General features: G+C 34.3%; 2 protein-coding genes and 1 pseudogene across 2 annotated transcripts; all 3 read right to left on the reverse strand.

Moving 5' to 3' along the window:
- Positions 1-3038: 3038 nt before the first annotated feature.
- On the reverse strand, positions 3039-7532 carry LOC120626334. Its single transcript, XM_039893825.1, has 4 exons — positions 7430-7532; positions 7131-7145; positions 5367-5478; positions 3039-4575 (listed from the first exon to the last, which is right to left on the reverse strand). Exons 1-4 carry the CDS (start codon positions 7503-7505, stop codon positions 4455-4457), a joined length of 324 nt encoding a protein of 107 aa, XP_039749759.1. The 5' UTR covers positions 7506-7532; the 3' UTR covers positions 3039-4454.
- A 450-nt stretch (positions 7533-7982) lies between these two features.
- LOC120626476 lies at positions 7983-9855 on the reverse strand (annotated as a pseudogene).
- Positions 9856-14254: 4399 nt separating this feature from the next.
- LOC120626210 (dnaJ homolog subfamily C member 8) lies at positions 14255-21119 on the reverse strand. Its single transcript, XM_039893605.1, has 6 exons — positions 20927-21119; positions 20614-20805; positions 18777-18905; positions 18281-18388; positions 16520-16654; positions 14255-14592 (listed from the first exon to the last, which is right to left on the reverse strand). The coding sequence occupies exons 1-6, from the start codon at positions 20978-20980 to the stop codon at positions 14473-14475; spliced, it is 738 nt and encodes a 245-aa protein (XP_039749539.1). The 5' UTR covers positions 20981-21119; the 3' UTR covers positions 14255-14472.
- Positions 21120-21197: the final 78 nt, after the last annotated feature.

The raw sequence follows: 21197 nt of genomic DNA on the forward strand, positions 1-21197 counted from the left end.
TTTTAACTAACATACAATTTAAAATAACGCGCCCGTATTAGTTACTACGCAATTAATTATTCTTTTAGGTTACTGATATTAAATATTAACGCAAGTCATGCCCGTTTTCACTAAACCTAGGAATAGCCCTAATCTGATGCCTAGTGATCTCGGTGATTCCGAGAAAAAAAAACGCTTATGTAACTAACGATGTTTGGCGCCAACTACACCGATTCGGTAAATCGTAAAAAAAGTTAAGAAACTCGTACACACCAACCTTAAATTCACACGGATAATGAAAAATATGATAATAAAAACACAAAATACAACACCTTGTGGCAAGAACCAGAGACAAGTTGAGTTATATATGTTGGCTAGTGAAAATCGATTGGTGAAAGGTACATGTATGCCTAAGAATCTTCGTTGATTAGGCGTTACTTAAGCATTTCCTTGATCGCCGTATGTGAAAACGGGCATAAATTTTTAAAGTTCCTGTACCCAGAGGTGTCCAATTTTACGTCACAGATTCCAATAACGAACAGAAGTTACGATATCAATATCAAAGATTATCTTAAAAGTTTTTATTTACCTACCTATTTCCTATTTAGCCTTATGAATGAATATCGAGGGATCTAATTAGTTTATCCGACTGCTGTGAATACGCCTTCTCTGTCTAAGGAAAGAGGGATATAGACCCTACCCTAGACTCAATAGGTGCTTTAGATCCAGCTCTGTGCTTACCGGATCGACAAGTACGACGTACAGAATGACCAGCCAATTTTGGCGGTAGGTATCGCATAGTAGAAATGAAGTTAGTTAATTATAAATATCATATGGTTGTTAACATTGTTTAATATTAAGTTAAAACCTACTTTATAAGCAAGCAAGGGATGTCAAGCCTTGTGGTCAATTAGCATGGGCCGTCTATGTTCAAATTTGGATATAAGGACGCACAAGAGCAACTTTTGTCTCCGCAACCGTTGAGTTTTCGAACAAAAAATTCTTCTTTTTCCCGTGCCGTGCTTTGGCAGGTGAACAAGTAAAACGTATCCCCGATCAGTGGATATAATTTGGAGATATTGTTTTTATCTCCTCCTGATGCTAGCCGTGCAGGGCTCATAGTAGAAGACAAAACAGTTGCGCAAACAAAAGTCACTAGTAGGTCGGTAGATGCACAATGTCTTCGTGCTTTTTAGTCTTAAGCTTTTCGTAAGGAATTCGATAGGTATTTGTCGAACATTTACCTAAGGATTAGATAATTGTTGTATGTACCTAAGCACTCTTTTTGATGAACAAAGAAATAATAAAACACTGAGCAAACTTTTAGACAAAATAATTGACTCTATACCAGTTTAGTGACAAAGCTATTTATATAGATGTCTAAATAAGACGTTGTATATTTTGTTAAGTTTTCTAGTTGGAAATTTAAACTCCTTAATACTTAATTATTGGTAATTTGTCAGTGAGTTGTGATATTTTGTTGACAATTGTAAGAATTATTTTACTGCAAAAAATTCGTTTTTGTTATAATTTACGGATAGATTGAATATAAAATATTATTAGCAAGTTGATACCACCTGAAGCATAAGCCATTTCATTTCCATTCAATAAAGATGTCTCTATTGGCACGGAATACACAAACCTAAAAAAATCAGACGACGGTGGCTTATGGCTCGGTTAATGTACGACCAACTTTAATTTTCATGTTCATCATGAAACTATGAATTCGTACATATTTTATGAAAAGTTGCACATGTAGGTCCGTTCATATCTTTTATGTTACTGACTTATTTTCTAGATATTTATTTTTAAAACGCTTCCGAATTTATATCTGTTTACGAGAAGATTTATTATTTTATTTTTTTATGGTACCTATCGGTATGACCTACTTAGGTACCACTATGAAGTTTTTTTTAGTTCTATTTTCTGTCAGCTTCATAATACTTTGAAGCTTCTTATCTATTATAGGATTCTTGTTTAGTTTGATATAAATGGGCCTTGATCTGCAGTTTGAAAATTATTATCTACCTAGCCCCTAGACACATTTCAAAATTTTGTTTTATTTAAATATGTTACCATTTGACAGCCATATCTATTCAAAATAATCGATGAAATTTTGAGTAATTTTGTTATTATAAAAACCATTAGAAACCTAAACAGTGCTTTTAATTGTTTAAGCGAATAGGATACGTTAAGATTGGGGCCAATAAACCCCTCAGACATCTAGTACCTAATTTATTTTGTAAAATGTTAAAGTTTTATATGTTTTCATTATTATGTTAACGACGTCACTTTCTTTTTGGTTGCTTAATTTTAATGTAACGATTTTAATACAAAATGTCAAAGAATTAGTTAAGATAGGAAAATTATGTGTTTAAATGTAAATATATAGATGAAAACATGTATGTAGAAATACATAAATATTATTTATGTATTAAATTTGATATTGTTTTCAAAATTTCATCAGCAGTATTATTTCCATCCTTTTTCGCAAGTTTTGAACCTTCCTTCCTATCTAAGGTGAACCGTCGTAGCTTAAGCATAAAACTATCTGTGTAAATTTTAAGCTAATTTTTTTGTCAACGATACATTAAAACTCTCGGTCTATCTCGGAAGATGCTGTTGGCAAAAATAATTTTGTTTTTACGGAAATATTCCAAGCATGGCACGTGGAGGCGGCTGGCGATGACCGACGCGCGCCGCTGCGCATACGTTTATTCCGTCACATCGAGATGTGTCCCATCGCCAGCACGTTAGCGGCGTCAAGCATTAGGTTCATCATACGACTAACCACAAGACGCGTCTGTGTACGGTGGTCAGAATATTTCCGTACATTTGTTTCTGTTGTGAGACGCTTCGCCGCGTCGGGAGTCCCGTGGCTAGAACGTAAGGACGCAGGACGCCACGGTGTGGCCCTCGCTTGAGATAATCCTTCATTTACGAATCGAGGAAACTATTATAATTAAAATTGAGTTAACAATGAACGACCAGGAGGTTTTGAAATGAAAAACAGTATCTAAATCGAAACTATAATGATATTATGACAATAATGATCAAAATGAAAAACAGGACGAAAACATTTTGAGTTTCAAACCAACCTTAAAACACATTAAACTATTCGCATTATTCATTTACATAATAATAGATAGGTAAGGCGATTCTATTATAAATAGAATAGCCTGGATAGCATAAAAAAAGGTAGGTCCATGAATAAATAACATGAATTGGCTTATAAAACTATACTATTTTAGTAAAAAGTTAAATAAGTACCAACGGAAACAACGTACGTGTATTTAGTACCTACCTATAGACCCATAGTAACAGCTCTTTAAAATAGAAAAACCTGCCGTCAATTTAATTTACATGAGACCCCAGAACGTCTCGCTTAAGTCTCTTGTATACAAGGACGTAATACCAGTAGTTATGTTATGGCTGACCCGGATCCCACTATCCAATGGGAATCTTTTGTAATGTACCTACCTAAAATTCTTTTGTTATCCTAAGAATAACATTTACCGTGCGAGGTTTAATTCAAACTAATTGATTTGGACCCGTTCTTTAAACAGATTCTTGCATGTGTCCATCGGGTCTGAGACCTAATGTATACAGAGGAACACTGTCCCCCTGTCCCTGAAAGCTAGGCTGAAGTCCTAACCACAAGACTATCCTAAACGTCCGATACCCATTTAAAGAACAGACCCGTGCCCCGATGTTCACGGATTCTAAGGATGTACGCACGCCCTTTGTAGGTACTGCTGCAAATTGTATCGGAGCGGTCAATCCACCCAGACAACGGTTACACAAGGGAGCCATTCTTTAAATGCTAGTGAGTTTCGTTCCTTATAACGGTACCTAGATATTAACTTTCTCTCCAAACGTAAGCGATTTTCTACAAATTATGTATCTTATGGTTACCGAAAAATTTGCTGGTAACTGCAATATAAGGCATAACTATAGCCTTAAGTCGAAGCGTTGGGAAACTTAAATCCCTACCTTTAAACGTGCACATTATTACGTCAGAAAGGTTGTTTCTTCCACTGCTCCTGATTAATTACGCAACCTGACAAATCAGCTTATTCATAACTAAATAAAAACTGCTATTTATATACCGTAAGACGTAACTAAAGGTTTGGACTGCAGTACCATACCTACTTCCCACTTCGCTTACTGTAGTTAATATATTTCAAAGTATGAATAGAAATTAAGGAAATCAGTGGACAGTTTGATTGGCCTTCTGAATTTCAATCAACGGAAGAATCTGCTGATAAAGTAAGCACCCCCTTATGGCCCCCCCCTTAAAAACGTGGCATAACGTCGCAGTGACAGGTCACATGATAACTAACAGTACCATTCAAATGTTAGAGCGTAAGGAACACCGCATAACTATTCCGAAGTTATGCCACGTTTTCAATAAGGCCCCATTGGAATGTGCAAAAAATATATTACAAAATTTGTGTCGGTATGGATGTTGCACATCAGGTGTCAGAATCGTCGCACTCCTCAACCATGTCGCTGGGTGGGGCCGGAAATCTGGGCGGTCCCCAATTGAGGTACATACTGTCCGTATATATGGCCAAAAAAAATGAAAACAACCACCTGGAAATGAAACATGTGTGAGTACCAATTACCTCCCACCATCAATTTGTAATAGGGCAGCAACCTTCGGGTAGAACCCTCAACATTTACAATTTTAAGAAAGTTTTTTACCATCGTTACATGAGCAATATTTTTTTAAAGAATCTGTATAGGTATCTATATAAATAAGTAAACCAATTTCCAAGCGTTAGTCTCGCAAAAACTCTAAATAGTTAGACCGAATTTGATGATAATATGTGTTTGAGTGGGTCCAGGTAGTGACCTCGGATTTACTTTCGGAGGGCCGAGTTCGAATCCTGGCTGTACGCACTTCTAACATTTCTAAGTTATTTGAGAATTAACCTATCACTTTCTTTAACGGTGAAGGAAAACATCGTGAGGAAACCGGCATGCCTGAGAGTTCTCCATAATGTTCTCAAAGCCGTGTGAAGTCCACCAATCCGCACTTGGCCAGCGTGGACTACGGCCTAAGACCTTTTCATTCTGAGCAGTGGCGTGCACTTCGTACATGCACAAAAGCACTGCATACCCTAAAATTTAAATATAGCTCGTATAAGAGTTGGATTTTTTCCATTTTATGCAATTTTCCAGCTGTATGCATACCCTGGTAAGAAACCCAGTGCACGCCACTGATTCTGAGAGACCCGTGCCTTGAAAGGGGCCAGTAATGGGTTGATGTTGAGTAGGTGGACTGGCGCTGCAATCAGATTAAAGGATTTTTCTTCATCTGCCAGGAGGGACATCCGGTCCGCTATATGATCAATAAAATAAGGATATGTACTTTAACATACCAGGCTAAGCCGAGGGCAAAGTGTTTCATGTAAAAGCTTTGTTTTTTTCGATACCAGGGATCCCACGGTCCACACGGCACTGGCAAGTCGTTCATGTGAGGTTGGCAAAACACTAGGTAATAAAAAGAAACAATATTACCTACATCGCATATTTGTACCTATGCTAGGATTTATTTTAATGCGCTTGACTGGCTATGACACCTGCTAATAAGTCATAATGCGGCCTAAGACGAGAATTAATTTGAGGGAGCCTAAAGGCTTGAAAACTTATTCCAATGGTTTGCAAAAAGAGAACTTAAGCGAAGAGATCAAATATTGAAGTTGCCATTATGATCGCCGACCTTAGAAAGGAGATGGCACTTTAAGAAGAAGATATTACTTACAACTTTAGTAAATGAATCCAACATTCAAAAATATTGTTGATAAACATGTCACCAAGATTTTTTAATGCTGGATGGATCAACTTAAGTTAATATCTTACAAAAACTCAGTGCCATTGCAAATCAGTCTTTGTACGTCGTGCGTTGTGTCAGTGACCATTAACGAAACATTACCGCTGGTATACCTAGGTACCTAAAGCTTGGAGTCACTCATTGGGCGATGAAGAGGGAATTAGCGCTCTTTTTATTTGACACCTACAATAGTTTTATCGTATGTCGATCAAGATCAAACCTAACTGCCTAAAAATGAAGGAGTTAGGTATCTTATTTTTAATACTTTTCCATAAGTAGGTAGGTACATACTTATCTACTGAATCAATAAGTGGTTATCGACTTGTAAGTTTCACAGGTACGTACCTACCTATAAGGCTAGATACTTCATGTGTAAGAACTAAGTAGGTCCTTAACTGATATTATACTGATTAGACATAGGATAATTAAATACTCAAAGATAGCGCATTCTTACTTGGCCAGCTTGAAGTTGGCTCCCGAAATTTTATCTGCGCCTACCAATCCACACTGAATCAGCGCGGAGGGCTTATGCTCTAAAACCCTCTCTCCTATGAGAGAAGAGCCCTGTGCCCAACAGTGGGACGTTAAAAAGGCTTAGGGTGCGTATGTACTTAATTACCTATAACAGCTTTAGATTTCGGGGATTCACTAGATCGTTAGCAGGAACAACTGTCCAAGGTGCTATTTTATTGTAGATATACTACAGATGCTATTAAAGTCACTATGTATGTAATTGCTTACTATACTATTTATTTATTTATTTCTTTTACATCTTGTTAGTTCGGCAGGGCCACTTACACGTACTTGATAGAACTATATAATTTATGGATAACTATAAGACAAATGAATGTTAGATCACATGAACATTTTACGCAAAAGTTGAAGAAAAGGTTGCAAGGGAAAATTTGCTACTCCGTACGCCCAATATGACAAAAAACAACTGTGATATATGCCTGTGAAACATTACAAAAGACATGATATTAATATAATGTAGGTAGGTACTATAAGCATAATAATCGTTTGTTTGCTACACATATCGCCTAAGTAGGTACCGTTTATTTAGGTACCTACCTACTTCAATGTTATAAATTTTATCTCCGATATTAGCTACTTCTGTCAATAGGTACAGCTTATCATCTCTATATCAAATATGAATTCATACATAGATATATATTTAAACTTGCTAACTAGTATGGAATAATGTTACCAGTCTTGATTTGTGGACAGAATCTTTCTACCAAATACTTCATAATAAAATTAAGGATTGTTACTGAATCAAGTAAAGTGCAAAATAAATGATATAAAAACACACCATCCTTCGAAGAATCTGAAAAGAATAAAAATAAATATGTTTACATAAGTAGGTAGGTACTACTACACAAAATTATTTCATAAAATTGAAACAATAAAACATTGATATTGAAATGTTTTTCGATTTCATATATGGTATATAATACTTTTCCCATTGATATATAATAAATGGGAATCCTGCCATTTTGTTAAATATGCGGCACAAACAGTTACGGGATGGTTACGCGGTGACCTACTAACAAGTTTATTTAATTATTTTGTTTTATTAAACTATCTAAAACTAAGTATATTTTGGAGTACCTGATTTTGTTGCTAATTTTCTACTTTCGGTAAATCTTGCAAATCCTTTATAGATGGCTGTTAATTTTGAGCGCATTTTGCCCTGTTTTTGTCAGATGACATCCTAAAACAAGTCCGAAGCCATCTTAAACATATTTTTAAATCTTATTTGTCAGTTGTGATGCTACGTGCCGGATAAATAAATAGGTTGTACCTATAGCAGATACATTTATATCCGATCACCCATCGACGCAATACCACTTGTGGGGGTGTTTGAGATCTGTTTATAATTAACTCTATAAATATTTATAAGTGAATTTAAAAAAGACGCTTATATCTTTTCTGTGACTTTCGAATAACTTAGCATGTTTCGTATGAGTTTCGAAGGTCAAGTTTTTAACCCTTAAATGCATGATTTTATGCATGATTTTATTTTTAGACCGAGAATAAATATATTTTGGAGCCATGAATATGCTGATTTAGGGAAAAATAATAAAAAAAATAGTTTTTTTTTATTTTCATAGCTATTTTTATTAAAAACCATTTGTTGCAGAACTACAACACTATGCACTCACTAGACAATAACTACATTTTTAAAACAATTTTTGGTTGTGGTAAGACAAAGAGCTACTCCACACTTCTCACACCTGTTTTGCGTGTATCCCTTGCATCCAGGCATTTTGCATCTGCTGCGAACACAATTACCAGGCCAGTGACCAACATTATCAGTCCTTATGTCCTTAGGAGGAATATGTTGAGCTGGTCCTCTCCTTTTTTTTGCTTGTATTTCCATTTCAACACTGTTGCTGGTACTTGGCCTTCCTCTTTTGTTGCAGAGTTCAAATGAGTTATTTACTTTGGCTAATACCTCAGCTAGTTCCAGTCTATAGTTACATAGGTTTAGAACTGATGAATTGGCTTCAGTTGTTTTTAAATTTTTATACACAAGCCAAGAATTTATTACCGTCATGTCCAATAAGTGGTAAAAGATACGAAGATACCACTTTCGGCTTCTCATTGCAATTCGGTACCTCCCAATAAAGCTATCCATTAGGTCCACTCCGCCCATATGGGCATTATATTCCTTTATTATATGTGGGCATGAAATTTTAATTCTAGTCTTATTTGCCTTGTCAAATCTTTCTACTTGGCCCACAGGTTCAGCTCCAACATATGAAGATAGAAAAGTTACAACTTTATTGTCCTTCCAAGTAACTGCTGTCAAATCAATACCGTCAAATTCAGTCATCTGCTCTTCATAAGTTCCACGAGGAACAGATTTCTTCATCATTGTTTTTTTGTCCGGCAGTTTGCAGTTCACTAGCCTGTTAGATTGCACAGTACCTAGGCTATAGATTCCTTGTTTGGCAAGATAGGTAACTAAAGGTACAGAGGTGTAAAAATTATCAAAATAAATTATATGATTTATATGCCTTGGGACACCTCTAGCAAGCCGGACTACAACATTTCCCACTGGCCCAAAATCTGGTTCATCTGGAAGCCGTTCATTCTCTTGGCCAGTATATATTTCAAATTTATGAGCATAACCTTTCACGCTGCACATCACATATAATTTAAACCCCCACTTATGGGGCTTATTAGGTAAATACTGCTTCATGAAGTGTGCCACTTTCGTGGCACACATCTGTTCATCAATTGAGAGTTTTTGTTCCATAGGAACTAAAGCAAATTTCTCATTTAGATGGCTAATTATAGGCCTTATCTTATGGAGCCTATCATGTTGTGGGTGTTCCTTGGGTAAATGTTTCTCGTTATTGTTGAAATGTAGAAATCTACGAATAGTCTCAAATCGGTTGACAGTCATTATGTCCTTGATTGGTTGAAAACCTACAGTATTTGACCAGTATAGCCGTACATTGGGATATTTTATAACAGACATGTATATCAGTATCGCCATAAACTTTCTTAGCTCAGTTTCAGATAAATTTTTATTGTTTAGTCACATTTTTTTGAACGGAATACAAATTAGACTCTTCCACAATCCTTTGAACTATTTCTGATGTAATAAAATGTGAAAAAATACTATAGGGAGTACCAGTAGTAGCCTCATCCTTCAGTTCAGGTGGGTATGTAGTGTCTCCATGAAAAGCTGTCTGGTCAGAATTCAAAACAATTTTTTTTACCTTCCATACGAGTCCTCTCATAGTTGCTCGGTGACTTGTTGAGGGGGATGGAACCTGTGGCACTTGATCATTTGCTGTAGCTTCATTTATCAATGGCGGGTCTCCTGCCATGAATGGATCATTATCGGGGTCATCATTTTCCTCTTCTAATGGACTCTCAAGATCGTGAAGCAAATCGTCTCCATTTTCATAAAAATTCTCATTACCTTCTGTATCCGAGTCCTCAAGATCATCTTCCGAAATCTCTCCATCATTTATTAGAGCTAAATACTCTTCTATTTGCTTTTGATTCAAGTATGGCATCTGAAAACCAATAAAAGTGATAGTTAGTAACTAAACAGGGACATTTTCTAGTAAATGCATATTGTTGCAGATTTACAACAACAAAATAAACAAAATTTCCGAACACACCAAAAGTTTTTTTTATAACTTATAAATTGTACTGAAAAGAAGATGAATTATTACGTAAAATAACTAATTTTGTTTGAACGTTCCTTCGAAAACCAAATAATTACACTGCAAAGCAAATACACAATTTTCATCCGCTCCAAAATTACGATCGGCTTTGATTTGTCAAAATCAATTTAAATTTGACAGTCGTGAAGAAAAAAAGTGTGTTGCCACTCGATTAAATATATCACCATGATAGTAATAATCCTGCAACAGCATGCATTGAACTCATACTAATAATTTTATGGTCGTTTGATTGGTATGTTGCAGTTTTACTACTTTATGCATTTAAGGGTTAAGTTTCAAGTTAAAATATTATTAATTTGTAATAACATATCTGCAATACCTTAAACCGTTCTTACGATATCCATTTAAGATAACAGCATTAATCAATAGGAGAGTTGAATTGTAAGCAGCTGTTTGCCTAACCAATTACTTTTTTTAAGTTTAAGCAGTACCTTAGCTTTTTTAGCAAGGGCACCAATTTAAGGCATTATATACCGGTAGAATCATAAAAATATATCAATGTTTACCTACTATTAGGTACATTTATTCGCAGTAGAATCTACATTCCTGGTAGTTACGATTAACAAGTTTTTTTTTTACTGCAAAACTTCTTAAAATAAAGAATTTCTTTTTCATAGTAATATATCAATAACTGACGGACCAACCAGATGGCTCATCTGATTTTAAGTGTAAACGGAGCAACACTCAGCAAGGCGTGCATGGCACAAGTCCCACAAAGAGACACCCTGTGTCCATCAACCTGCTCAGGCGTAGGTGTTAAACCCTATATGCCCGCAATTACACCGGCAACCACGTCATTCAAACCTCACACGGACTTGGTCTTTTTAGAAGGATTCTACTATGTAGCTTTATAACACAGGCAAATGATTCTTATTGAAATAAGTTGAAGCAATAAAAAACTCAATTAATTTTTAAATCTTTATTTTCTTATTCGACCTTATCAATTAATAGATTCTATAACTTAAAGGTCTACCTATTAGTAGGTAATCCGATTCCATCGTTAAAAACAACGCCAATTTTCATGGAAAGTTAAAGTAAAGGAACCTTGTATTGATCTTACCCCTGTATTAGTAGGGTGTGGTGGTAATTATGAAGATTTTAATATTTTAACTAAGAAGAAAGTAGGTTTTGTCGTTCTTCTACCTTGCCTCAGGTTTGGGAAACTGTACCAGTCTTCCAATCCAAATACAAAGGTTCAATTCCTAACAATTGGACCTCCGTGACGAGTCCAATTGTTAGGAATGTTTGAAAAAGAAACCATATAAAATAAAAGGAAATTATTAAAGTATATTGAAATATTGGATATCGCTATTAATGTGTTTTACATTAATAGCGATAATTTGCAGAATATTCTGCAGGAGTCGGGACTTTATATTTAAAGTTGTTAGCGTATCATGTATAACATGGGATGGTATACATATAGAGCCTTAACCGCCGAATTAGCGTAACCGACACATAAAATTTCTTCCAAAAGGTTTATTTAAACATAAAAATAAACCATCTTTTGTAAATTGTATTGACTTGTCTGATATGCTCATTCGGCGGTAAAGGCTCGATATACAGGGAAAAATAAGATATACCAAAAAGCTCTCGGTTTTGTAATTCCTATAATTTAAACCAACAACTTCTGTTGGACGACTTTTCAAAATTCAATTAAAAAATAATAAATCTTGTTATTTCGGTAAGTGCCGAGGCCGATGTTACAGAGAAGTACAAGTAGAGTATAATTGTAAAATATTTATGTACTAGTTTTAAATCACAATAAATATATAAGCTAAAGTACCCACAGTAACGCGAGGGACCGCTGGTCTCGACACGCTAATAGCTTGCGTACATCAGTGCCAGTGTGCCGATTCGCACGTTTGTTCGTAGTTTCCATTCTGCTTTAATATTTTTGCTATTTTAGTGTAACAGTTATTGATGGCAACGGTTCTATCTAGAAGCATACATGCTGAATCTGCACATTATAGACTAGGTTGTTATAATTAGATAACGCAGATGACCTATTGCGCATCTCCTATCCTAGACCATACTGTGAATTCGTTAAAGGAGTTTCCCAGAACACGAAGCGAGTTGCAACACTGTAGCTCATTTCAGAACAAGAATTGAGTACTAATGAAGTCATCCGTATGTCCATCCTGTTTGTAATTCAGTATTAATGATTCGGCCCATCGGCGGATTTTAGCCTTAGTTCTGATTTTCTATTACATTCTAGTTGAAACACACTTCACCACAGTGACGTAAACTTCATGGTTTAAAAATGTGCATCACAAAATATATTTCGTCGAATCAGCGCCTTGGCTTGTATCTTTCGCATTGCAATCATAGCACTCTTAACTACAATTTGTGTCATTCAATTTATATGTGAATGTATTATTACATTCATTCAATCGAAGAGCACAGTTTAGCAGCAGACAAGTCGAAAGGCGTGCCGTACGACCCATTGGAAACAATTAGACAGCCAATCAAAGCCCTCGAAATTGTGTGAATTTATACACAACCATTGATGCGGGTAGAATACCTTGGGCACTGGCTCTGCGTGTTTCTGCGTAGTGCGCGAAGGCCTTAATGAAGTTTTAAAGTAAATAAACATCTCATAGTAAAATAAATGGTGTTGATAATTTTTATCTGTATCTCCCGACTTTAAAAAGACAAGTGTCTTTTTATGTATGTATGACTTATGTGTGACAATCGATCATAACGTGTGATTATAATAATTGGCTGAATTTATGCTATTCTCGATCCAATTACGTCTTAAGCTAATTTTAGAACAACATAACAGGCAATAAGAATGCATTTTAATCGTCACATAGCATTCATTCTACGACAGTATGATATCGTTTATAATACCATAGAGAGTTCATATCACAGATATAGATATACACATATAGTTTTACACATACTAAATTAATTGTTGCGAAAATAGTCGGTTTACATCGACTAGACATAAAACCGGCACAAAGCCGTAGACACATTTAATTAGTGAAAAAAAATTGTCTGTTTACATCAATTGGATTTAAAACCGGCACAAAACCATAGACACATTTAATAGTCAACATTCATTGTGAAGTTAAAATCTCCAGAGGATGCCCCGGTTTCGGAGCAAAACGTGCGTAGAGGGTACATTGTCGAAGATCTGATTGGTGTGAAATATAAGGATTAAAGAATTTATAAATTACATACATAATCACTCCTACTTTTCGCGGAGTATATTTACAATACAATTTATCATGAAATTCCGCAAAGTAAGTGCTTCTATCCAATGTCTAATTCTATATTCAATGCACGATGCATTCAGAATTTGAAGGATGTGCGAAGTATTCTTGTCTAAAACTCTCAGTATCTTATTATTGCATAAATGTTCTATTCAATTAATTCGAGCATTTTCAACAGGACTTGTTTTAATTTTTTTTTGATGATTTGTCTCTCGCAGCGGTGATTTCTGTGGTCTTATAAGAGGGAATCTTATGGCTTGATCCTCGGCAGAGGCAATTTAGGAATTTATAATTTCTGATTTGTTTTCCTGTTTGGTGGCAAGCTTCCTTCGAGGCTAGTTACCACCCTACCGCGTTCCAGTACGATGCTAAGTAGAAACAGGTTAGGCTGCTCCCATCTCAGCCGGCTTACCACCTGGTGAGATAGCAGTCATGGGCTAACTTAATTTTTACTTAATTATTTACTAGCTAACATGTCTTTAGAGAATTCGTTAAGTCCGAGAAGTAATATTAGGAATTAGTCAGGTAAATTCTTATATTTGTAATTACTTTAGGTTTATTTTATGTAAAATGGGAACGGATTTCTGTTATGAACAAAAGTAAGGTCAGCGAGACAAAATGTGTTTACCATTGACATATATTGACGAACGGCTGCCCATTATTATTAAATTTCTCAAAATACTCCGCTGGGTCGGAATTGATTGCACAAGTTGTAAACAACGGCAAATGATCGTGAAAGTCAGAGCAGCTTATCCATAGAGGTACATTATTTACTGTCTCCGAGAAGTCGGTGACCGAAAATAGTTTTTGAGTATTTACCGAAAGAAATCAGATACAGCCCTAACATCACATGCAAAAGTAAAACAAAGTGACTCCTGTAACTTTATTAGGTCCGTGTCACGAAGCGTACTATGCACGTGTCGGTCTTTTATCGTCAATAGGGTTAGGTCATAAGTAAACATACAGAATGTTTTGAATTAATTTGTATGGAAAAATAAATATGCTTCTTTTGATTTATATATATTTACAGTGTGATTGATTCCTTATGAAATATACTTATACACCCTTCAACAGTATTTTGGAATTCCGTTACACGTTGTATATATATCTATGGTGTTCACAATATGTATCTGTCTTGCTGATCATACTTTACGCAGTATATCTTAATTTTTATAGATTCTTAGTAAATGGAGCACAACATTTATTTTAACGAAATGATAAGGCATAGTTATCTGCTCTCCGGTTTAGGTTTGGGAGGCTTGAAACCCATAATTTTCTTCTTTTTCTTCTCTTTGCTGCTTCCGGACTGAAAAGTCTTCCAACTGTCTACCCTATTTTGTCGTGACTCCTGTAATTAAAAAATATATACATTGGCCTTGAATAAATAAAACTTGAAGCGGTGATAGCCCAGTGTTTTTATTTAATTTACACACATTCATTCTCATGAGTGAATACAGTAATACACACCCTCTCTTCACTACATCACACACACAACAGACATACACCTTTATATTTATTATTTTTTATAGAGAGGAACAAGTAGTAAGTTATATATTTATAATCAACCTTTTACAAAAATTATAAATCAATTAGTCTGTGAGTATCTTCCTATTATTATTATAGTCGTAAAAATGTTATAGGGCCCGTTTTGACATTTGTGCAAGACCATAGAATGTTACTTGGAACGAAACTGAAAGAAAGAATAAAATAAAAATCAATTACATACAGAGTTTTAAAAAATACGTTGTAATTTTTTTGGGACGTTAAATAATATGAAAGAATATATCGCGAGTATTCTTTTTGCGCTTACTTTATATAGTAGCATGAAATTTATAATTGTTGCGAAACGTTCCGAAAACAGTTACGTTATCAGTCTTTTTTTTTATACTAGAGCTGTAACCATTTTTTTACTGAATATTGAAATTAAATATTGTGTAGTTATCTTTACTGCAAAGAATGAGCTTGGTTCTCAAAATGGGTTCTAAATAATGAGTCTGAGTTGATGTATCTGACCAAGCGGCACATGACTAAAGCGTCCCCGCGCGCACTGCGCAGTTTTTCGTTCCTCATCTTGTAACGTTTAAGTTTGATATATATTGTTTACTATTACGTTAACTATTATAGCTCTTCTATTTTGGACATTAATTTAAACATAGTGATTTGACTCGATTTTTGTGTTTGTTGTTATATAGTACTAACTCTGTTTCAACATGTTGAAAAGTGGACGTATAATCAACAGCTAGTCACGCGTATTGGTTGTGAAGTTAAAGGAATACTTTGAACGGACGAACACTTTACAATACATAATAATATCAATAAAGTACTGATACAAACTTGAATTGATTTATCGTGAGTATCGAGTCCCGAGTCTTATGGTTCCATAACTAGTTACGTCGCGATGACAAATGTCAAAACGGGCCTATTACATTTTTACGACTATAAGTAATTATAACTGAGGATTCTTAGTTTAGCTTCAGAAGCTTGTAGTAAAATAATTATTTAAGATTTCAAGGATGCCCCATCCTGTTAAATAGGAAAACTTTTTACTATATTGACTTCAGATTTTTTGGAAATAAACATTATTATTATTATATTAGTGTGTACGAGCTGGGCTTCACTTTCGGAGTGCCGAGTTCGAATCCCAGCACGCACATCCAACTTTTCTAAGTTTTGTGCGTTTTAAGTAATTAAATTACAACTTGCTTCAACGGTGAAGGAAAACATCGTGAGGAAACCTTTTGTCGGTCAGTTTTACATAATTAGATAATCAGATAAATTTGAAAAATATCATATCCAGCATTTGTTTGATAGCAAAGGAATCTGTAACCCATATCTATAGTTATTTATACTAATGAATACTTCAATACTAATATTATGAATGCGAAAGTTTGTTTGTTTGTCCTTCCTTCTTTAACTAGGGTAGATCGACAAGCAAACGACTTTTTTTTTTGGATTTTTAATTTTTTACCCTGACAATACTCACATCGCCATCAAGCCCCAAAGTAAGCGTAGCTTGTGTTTTGGATACTAAGATGATGGATATTATCCAGTTGTGGGAATCGAACCCACGGCCTTGGACTCAGAAAGCAGGGTCGCTGCCCACTGCGCCAATTGACCGTCAAATTAGTTGAAAGGATGGAGAGTAAAATAGTGTAATACTCATGTAATGTACCCATCAAAAGTGCCACCTACTTGAATAAAGATATTTTTGACTTTGACTTCTATACACATACATGATTTTTGATCTTATTAATATGAAATAGGTCAATGGGTACCTCAAAGTTTTTGGCCCATTCTTTTTCAAAGGACATTTGCTCCTCCTGTTCTATTTCCGCTTCGCGCTTGCGTTTCCTCTCTTCCATATCTCGGGTCTCCAGGTGTTGACGTTTGCGCTCCATGTCAGCAAATAGCTGGAATATCAAACAAAGTAAAATTTATTTTATATGGAACTCAAGGCTGTAAGTTAATAACGGTTAATGCGCAGTTTAGTTAATAATACCGATTTTTTTATAAAATCGGTGTTAGTAGGATACTCCACCTTAACTGCAATATAATACTAGTATGATACCATGTCTATTTAAACTATGAAAATTAAGCTTAATTTGCTATACTCCGAAAAAACCAGAATCTGTATGCTGTTATTTATAATTTTTCTTCAATTTTTCAAACAGATCTTCGGCAATGTACTCTCTACGCACGTTTCGTTCTGACACCGGATCATCCTCAGGAGATATTGACTTTACAATGAATAATTGTTGTGAAAAATTTGCAAAATGTGGACCTCTTGTACCTTTGTTGCACCTACCTTATCTATCTAAGCCCCTCCCTTGATAAATTTATTTGTTTATTTAGCGGACCCTCCCAATCTTATGTCTATTTTGAATGCTAGTTATCTTTCACTTTAGTCACTTTGTGCAAACTAACATAATATCAATGGCAACATGCCCTTTTTAGGAAATAGGGAATTACAGCACTTTATCTATGATAAACCCCGATGATTATATTAAATGTATCAACAAATCATAGTTTGTATACTCATTAAAAATAGAATAATGGACTTTAGTAGACTGTCAAAGAAAAGTATAGGATCTATGGCGGAAGACGCGAGTTTGACAAGATCGATTGGCGGGAAAGAAAAGTTAGGACGGATTTAAAGTAATGAATTGAGAAAAGGAGATTAAGTAAAGTATTGTGGATAGAACGTTACAAATTGTGAATAGATGATTTATAATGGAAACGACAACAATTACGTAGTATTGTTGTGGCGGAACAAGAGTCGTATATACTGGGTGATGGAGTTGAGATAAGTTGTTAAAAGTTGTTGGTACTATGGTTGTACCTGATGTTGCATCAGATAAGTATATCTCTTATATCCTTTGGGTTATTTAGGTATCATATATGGAGCCCTAGCATTATTTTATACAGATAGCTTATGTGGCAGAGGTTGCTCTATAAAAACAATTTGTTCCAAAAGTCCTGATGTTATAAGTGATAATAGTAGTTATGTTTGACCTGTCTTAAAATATGTCTTGTATCAAAGGGCCTAGCGTTATTACATATGACAATGTTGTAATCGTGTTTATAAGTTGTTTTAATTGATTAAATAAAAGAGCAACGGTAGAGTTTCTTGCCAGTGGTCTTCTCTGCCAAAGACAGCATTCCGAACTGGTAGTAGAGTCATTTGAAGGTAACAAGTAATATATATATAGAGAAGCTTAATATAGAGTATTAGAGTCAGTCGAGTTGTTTTATTTCACTCCTTGGGAAGTTAGGTTTATAGAGTACAGACCCACAACACTGCTCTAAAGCAGGTTGGTGGGCTTTAATGATTTCTTTTATAAAATGAATACTTTAATAGGAAGGAAGAATAATAGTCATGAGAATAAATAATTACTGCTAAGAAACTAGGTATTTAGCTTCAATAATACTGTTAATTAATGAAAGATCTAAGTGCCATCCTGAACATTGTGGGTATTGCAGTGAATATCTGAATACCATGGTCTTCCATTCTTTATATTTTTTTAGCACCCTCTTACCTTCATGGTCATAACGTAAATTGAATGTTTGTATTTGTCAGGGTCATCTTCTGGGATACCTTCAGATGCCCGGTTATCTTTCTTCTGCTTCTTACGTTTTTGCTCAATCTGAAAAAAGAAATTGAAAATAGACAAAATAATTTGTAAATTAACCAAATAAAATTAAAATTTCGCCAGTTATCTAAAAAGTAATATTATGCGCTTTAACTACATTATCAATAAATACATATTTATCATAATATTAAATTAATCTATATGCTTGAATATTGCGTAGCGTAGTGGTAACTTAAAATATTACTAGCACAATGTTCTGCCCTTTACATTTATCCAAAATTAGGTTTGTTTAACTGATTAGATATACTAGGTGCTCATGTAACTTGTATATACGGATCTATTGGAAGACTTTGGCACCTCATTTCTGCCCAAGCTGCCGACATAAATCACTCTCACAATCCCTTAAACATTTAATATTAGTAACACACTATTAGTTTAGTACCATATGCTCTGTACGCTCTTTAGCTTCTTGGTAAATGTCCAAGCATTTTTTTCTTGTGTCTTCACATTCCAATGTTTTCCATGCTCTGTTTATTATCTCAAAGGCCTGCTGGGCTCGCTCAGAGTCATCCTGGAATAAAAACATAGATAACCAAAATATAATCATTTCAATGGAAAATACATGTTAAGTTAACTATTAAATACATGACAATACAAAGAGATCTTTGTATTATTATGATTTTGTTATCTTTCTTAAAATATTCAACTACCTATCTTCCTTTAAATATCTATTGCAGTGGGTATTATATTAACTTGAAAACCAATTTGATTATTTTAATTTTGTTTTGTTTGCCTGAATACTGGTGTGGTTTAGAAAAAATTTGGAAAAACCTAAATAGGAGCAGACAGGAAAATATATTGATAATTTTGTATGGATGATACGACTGTATAACTTTCCTCAGATGGCATTCTTTAGGCAATGTATTATAATATTATTTCAAGATTTTTTGGTAAGTTTTCTAAATGTTCAATTATTATTATTTAGTAGAATTCAAAAACAGCCGATTACTTCACTATTATCAGTTCAGAATAATTATTTCCCACTCTTAGCAGAGCATTTTATATTTTACTTTTTTAAGAATTCAACATATGATGCAATCTATAGAATGATAGATAAACTTAAATAGAGACGCAGCAGTTTCAAAACATCACACTTTTATCTCAGGACCTTCCCTTACCTAATGATTGAGCAGTGCCGGTTGTCACAGGTTATCCACGGTTCCATCTGTGGATAAAAACCAAATGTTGACGGATACACCGTCTCAGCAAAAAGGATTGGATTTTCTTCAATAACTACATGAGATGTTTTAAAGCGATCACAAAAATGTTTATTTCATATAAAAAATTTAAAGAACACAACAGTTTATTTAAAATATTAGAACACTAAATTCATAAGAGTAAGAATCTAATAACCTAGCGCAGTTCAATGTAAACATATGACAAAATAATGTTTGTCTTAGTTACAATTACCTAATAAAATTAGAGATGGGTGATACAAGCTGCATATAAGTACAATATCTATGTATCAGTACAATATCTACACATCAGATAAAAGCTAATTATGTTGTAACAGTGTACCTAGCTCTCTAAATAATTAATATAATAAAACCATTCAACAGTTACACACCAAATTCTTTTTCTAAAAACAGTAATCATTCATTTGAAAAGATGATAAGCATTTTGTTATTAATTAACCACTACATGTATTAATAAGGTAGTAAGTATTTATCAGTGTTGCAGTCAAATTAATACAAATAATAATAAAATATTGCAACATTAGTGGGATGATTTGTAGGTGCCCTTTACTGAAGTTAATAATATACAATTAACAATAATCTAAATTTGGCTATAATATTATCAGCAAAAAGACTATATCAGCTGATGATCTTCTAGTATTAGGAATGCAGGTGGTGTAATAGTACTTGTTCCATGCTACTCCATGCATATTTGTCTGATTTATATGAAAAATAGTAAATGAATATAAGTGTTAAGTATATTTTAATCTTTTTTTAAACCAATCATATGCTCAGAAGAATTCAAGTTACACTAAAGTTTATTTAATATACCTTAAAAAATCACTTTGCACTCTTGTGAGTTTCCAGAGTACCATAGATTTGAACCAATACAAGAGAGTTGAAACAAAAATTAAATATGGGACATTCAAAACCAATACATAGATATGATTTGATGCATTGTTAAAGCGATATTACCCATGCCTAGTTAACTATAATAATAAAAGAAAAATAATTGAAACATTAGATGTTATGAAAATAACTTACAATATTTTTGTCTGGATGCACAAGTATAGACAGCCTTCTGTATTTCTTTTTGATTTCATCTAGAGTTGATTCAGGATCAATTTGGAGTACTTCGAATGGATTTAAATTGAAATAAGTGGAGCCTGGCCGAAGTAACCTCTCTATTTGTTGTTTTGGAGTCAGCACTGAGTCCCGTTTTTCAATTTCTTTAACCTAAAACGGCAATCAAAAACAATGTAAGAAAGTTTTAACGGTTAATACTTTTATAAACTGTGTTTATTGTTTATGTAACAACGAGTAACAAATTTCATGCTATTTCAATAAATTACAGTACCTCTGAATAGAAATCTTCAAAAGATTCTTTGCCACTTGGTGCAGTGGTAGACATTTTTGCTAATATTAAGATTAATAAGACAATTCAATCATCTAATTATATCGAAAGTAAGAGGATAATAACAGAGACCAGAGGTACGAGAAAATTTAGTAATCAATACTTTCTAAAATGCTTTCAATTCGTCTGTCGTACCAAAGACTATAATAGTTTATAGTATGCGACATGCGTCGTACCACAGAAGAAAGAATCGCACAAACTGAAACTGGACTTG

Source organism: Pararge aegeria, chromosome 9, assembly GCF_905163445.1.
Source record: "Pararge aegeria chromosome 9, ilParAegt1.1, whole genome shotgun sequence".
Taxonomy (NCBI): Eukaryota; Metazoa; Arthropoda; class Insecta; order Lepidoptera; family Nymphalidae; genus Pararge; species Pararge aegeria.

Coding starts and splice junctions, on each gene's coding strand:
- LOC120626210 (XM_039893605.1), bottom strand. CDS start 20,980: ATGTCTACCACTGCACCAAGTGGCAAAGAATCTTTTGAAGATTTCTAT. Junction 18,906..20,613: donor TGCATCCAGACAAAAATATT/GTAAGTTATTTT, acceptor TTTTTATTCCAG/GATGACTCTGAGCGAGCCCA. Junction 16,655..18,280: donor TTTACGTTATGACCATGAAG/GTAAGAGGGTGC, acceptor TTGATATTCCAG/CTATTTGCTGACATGGAGCG.
- LOC120626334 (XM_039893825.1), bottom strand. CDS start 7,505: ATGCGCTCAAAATTAACAGCCATCTATAAAGGATTTGCAAGATTTACC. Junction 4,576..5,366: donor TTTGCCCTCGGCTTAGCCTG/GTATGTTAAAGT, acceptor TTTCATTTCCAG/GTGGTTGTTTTCATTTTTTT.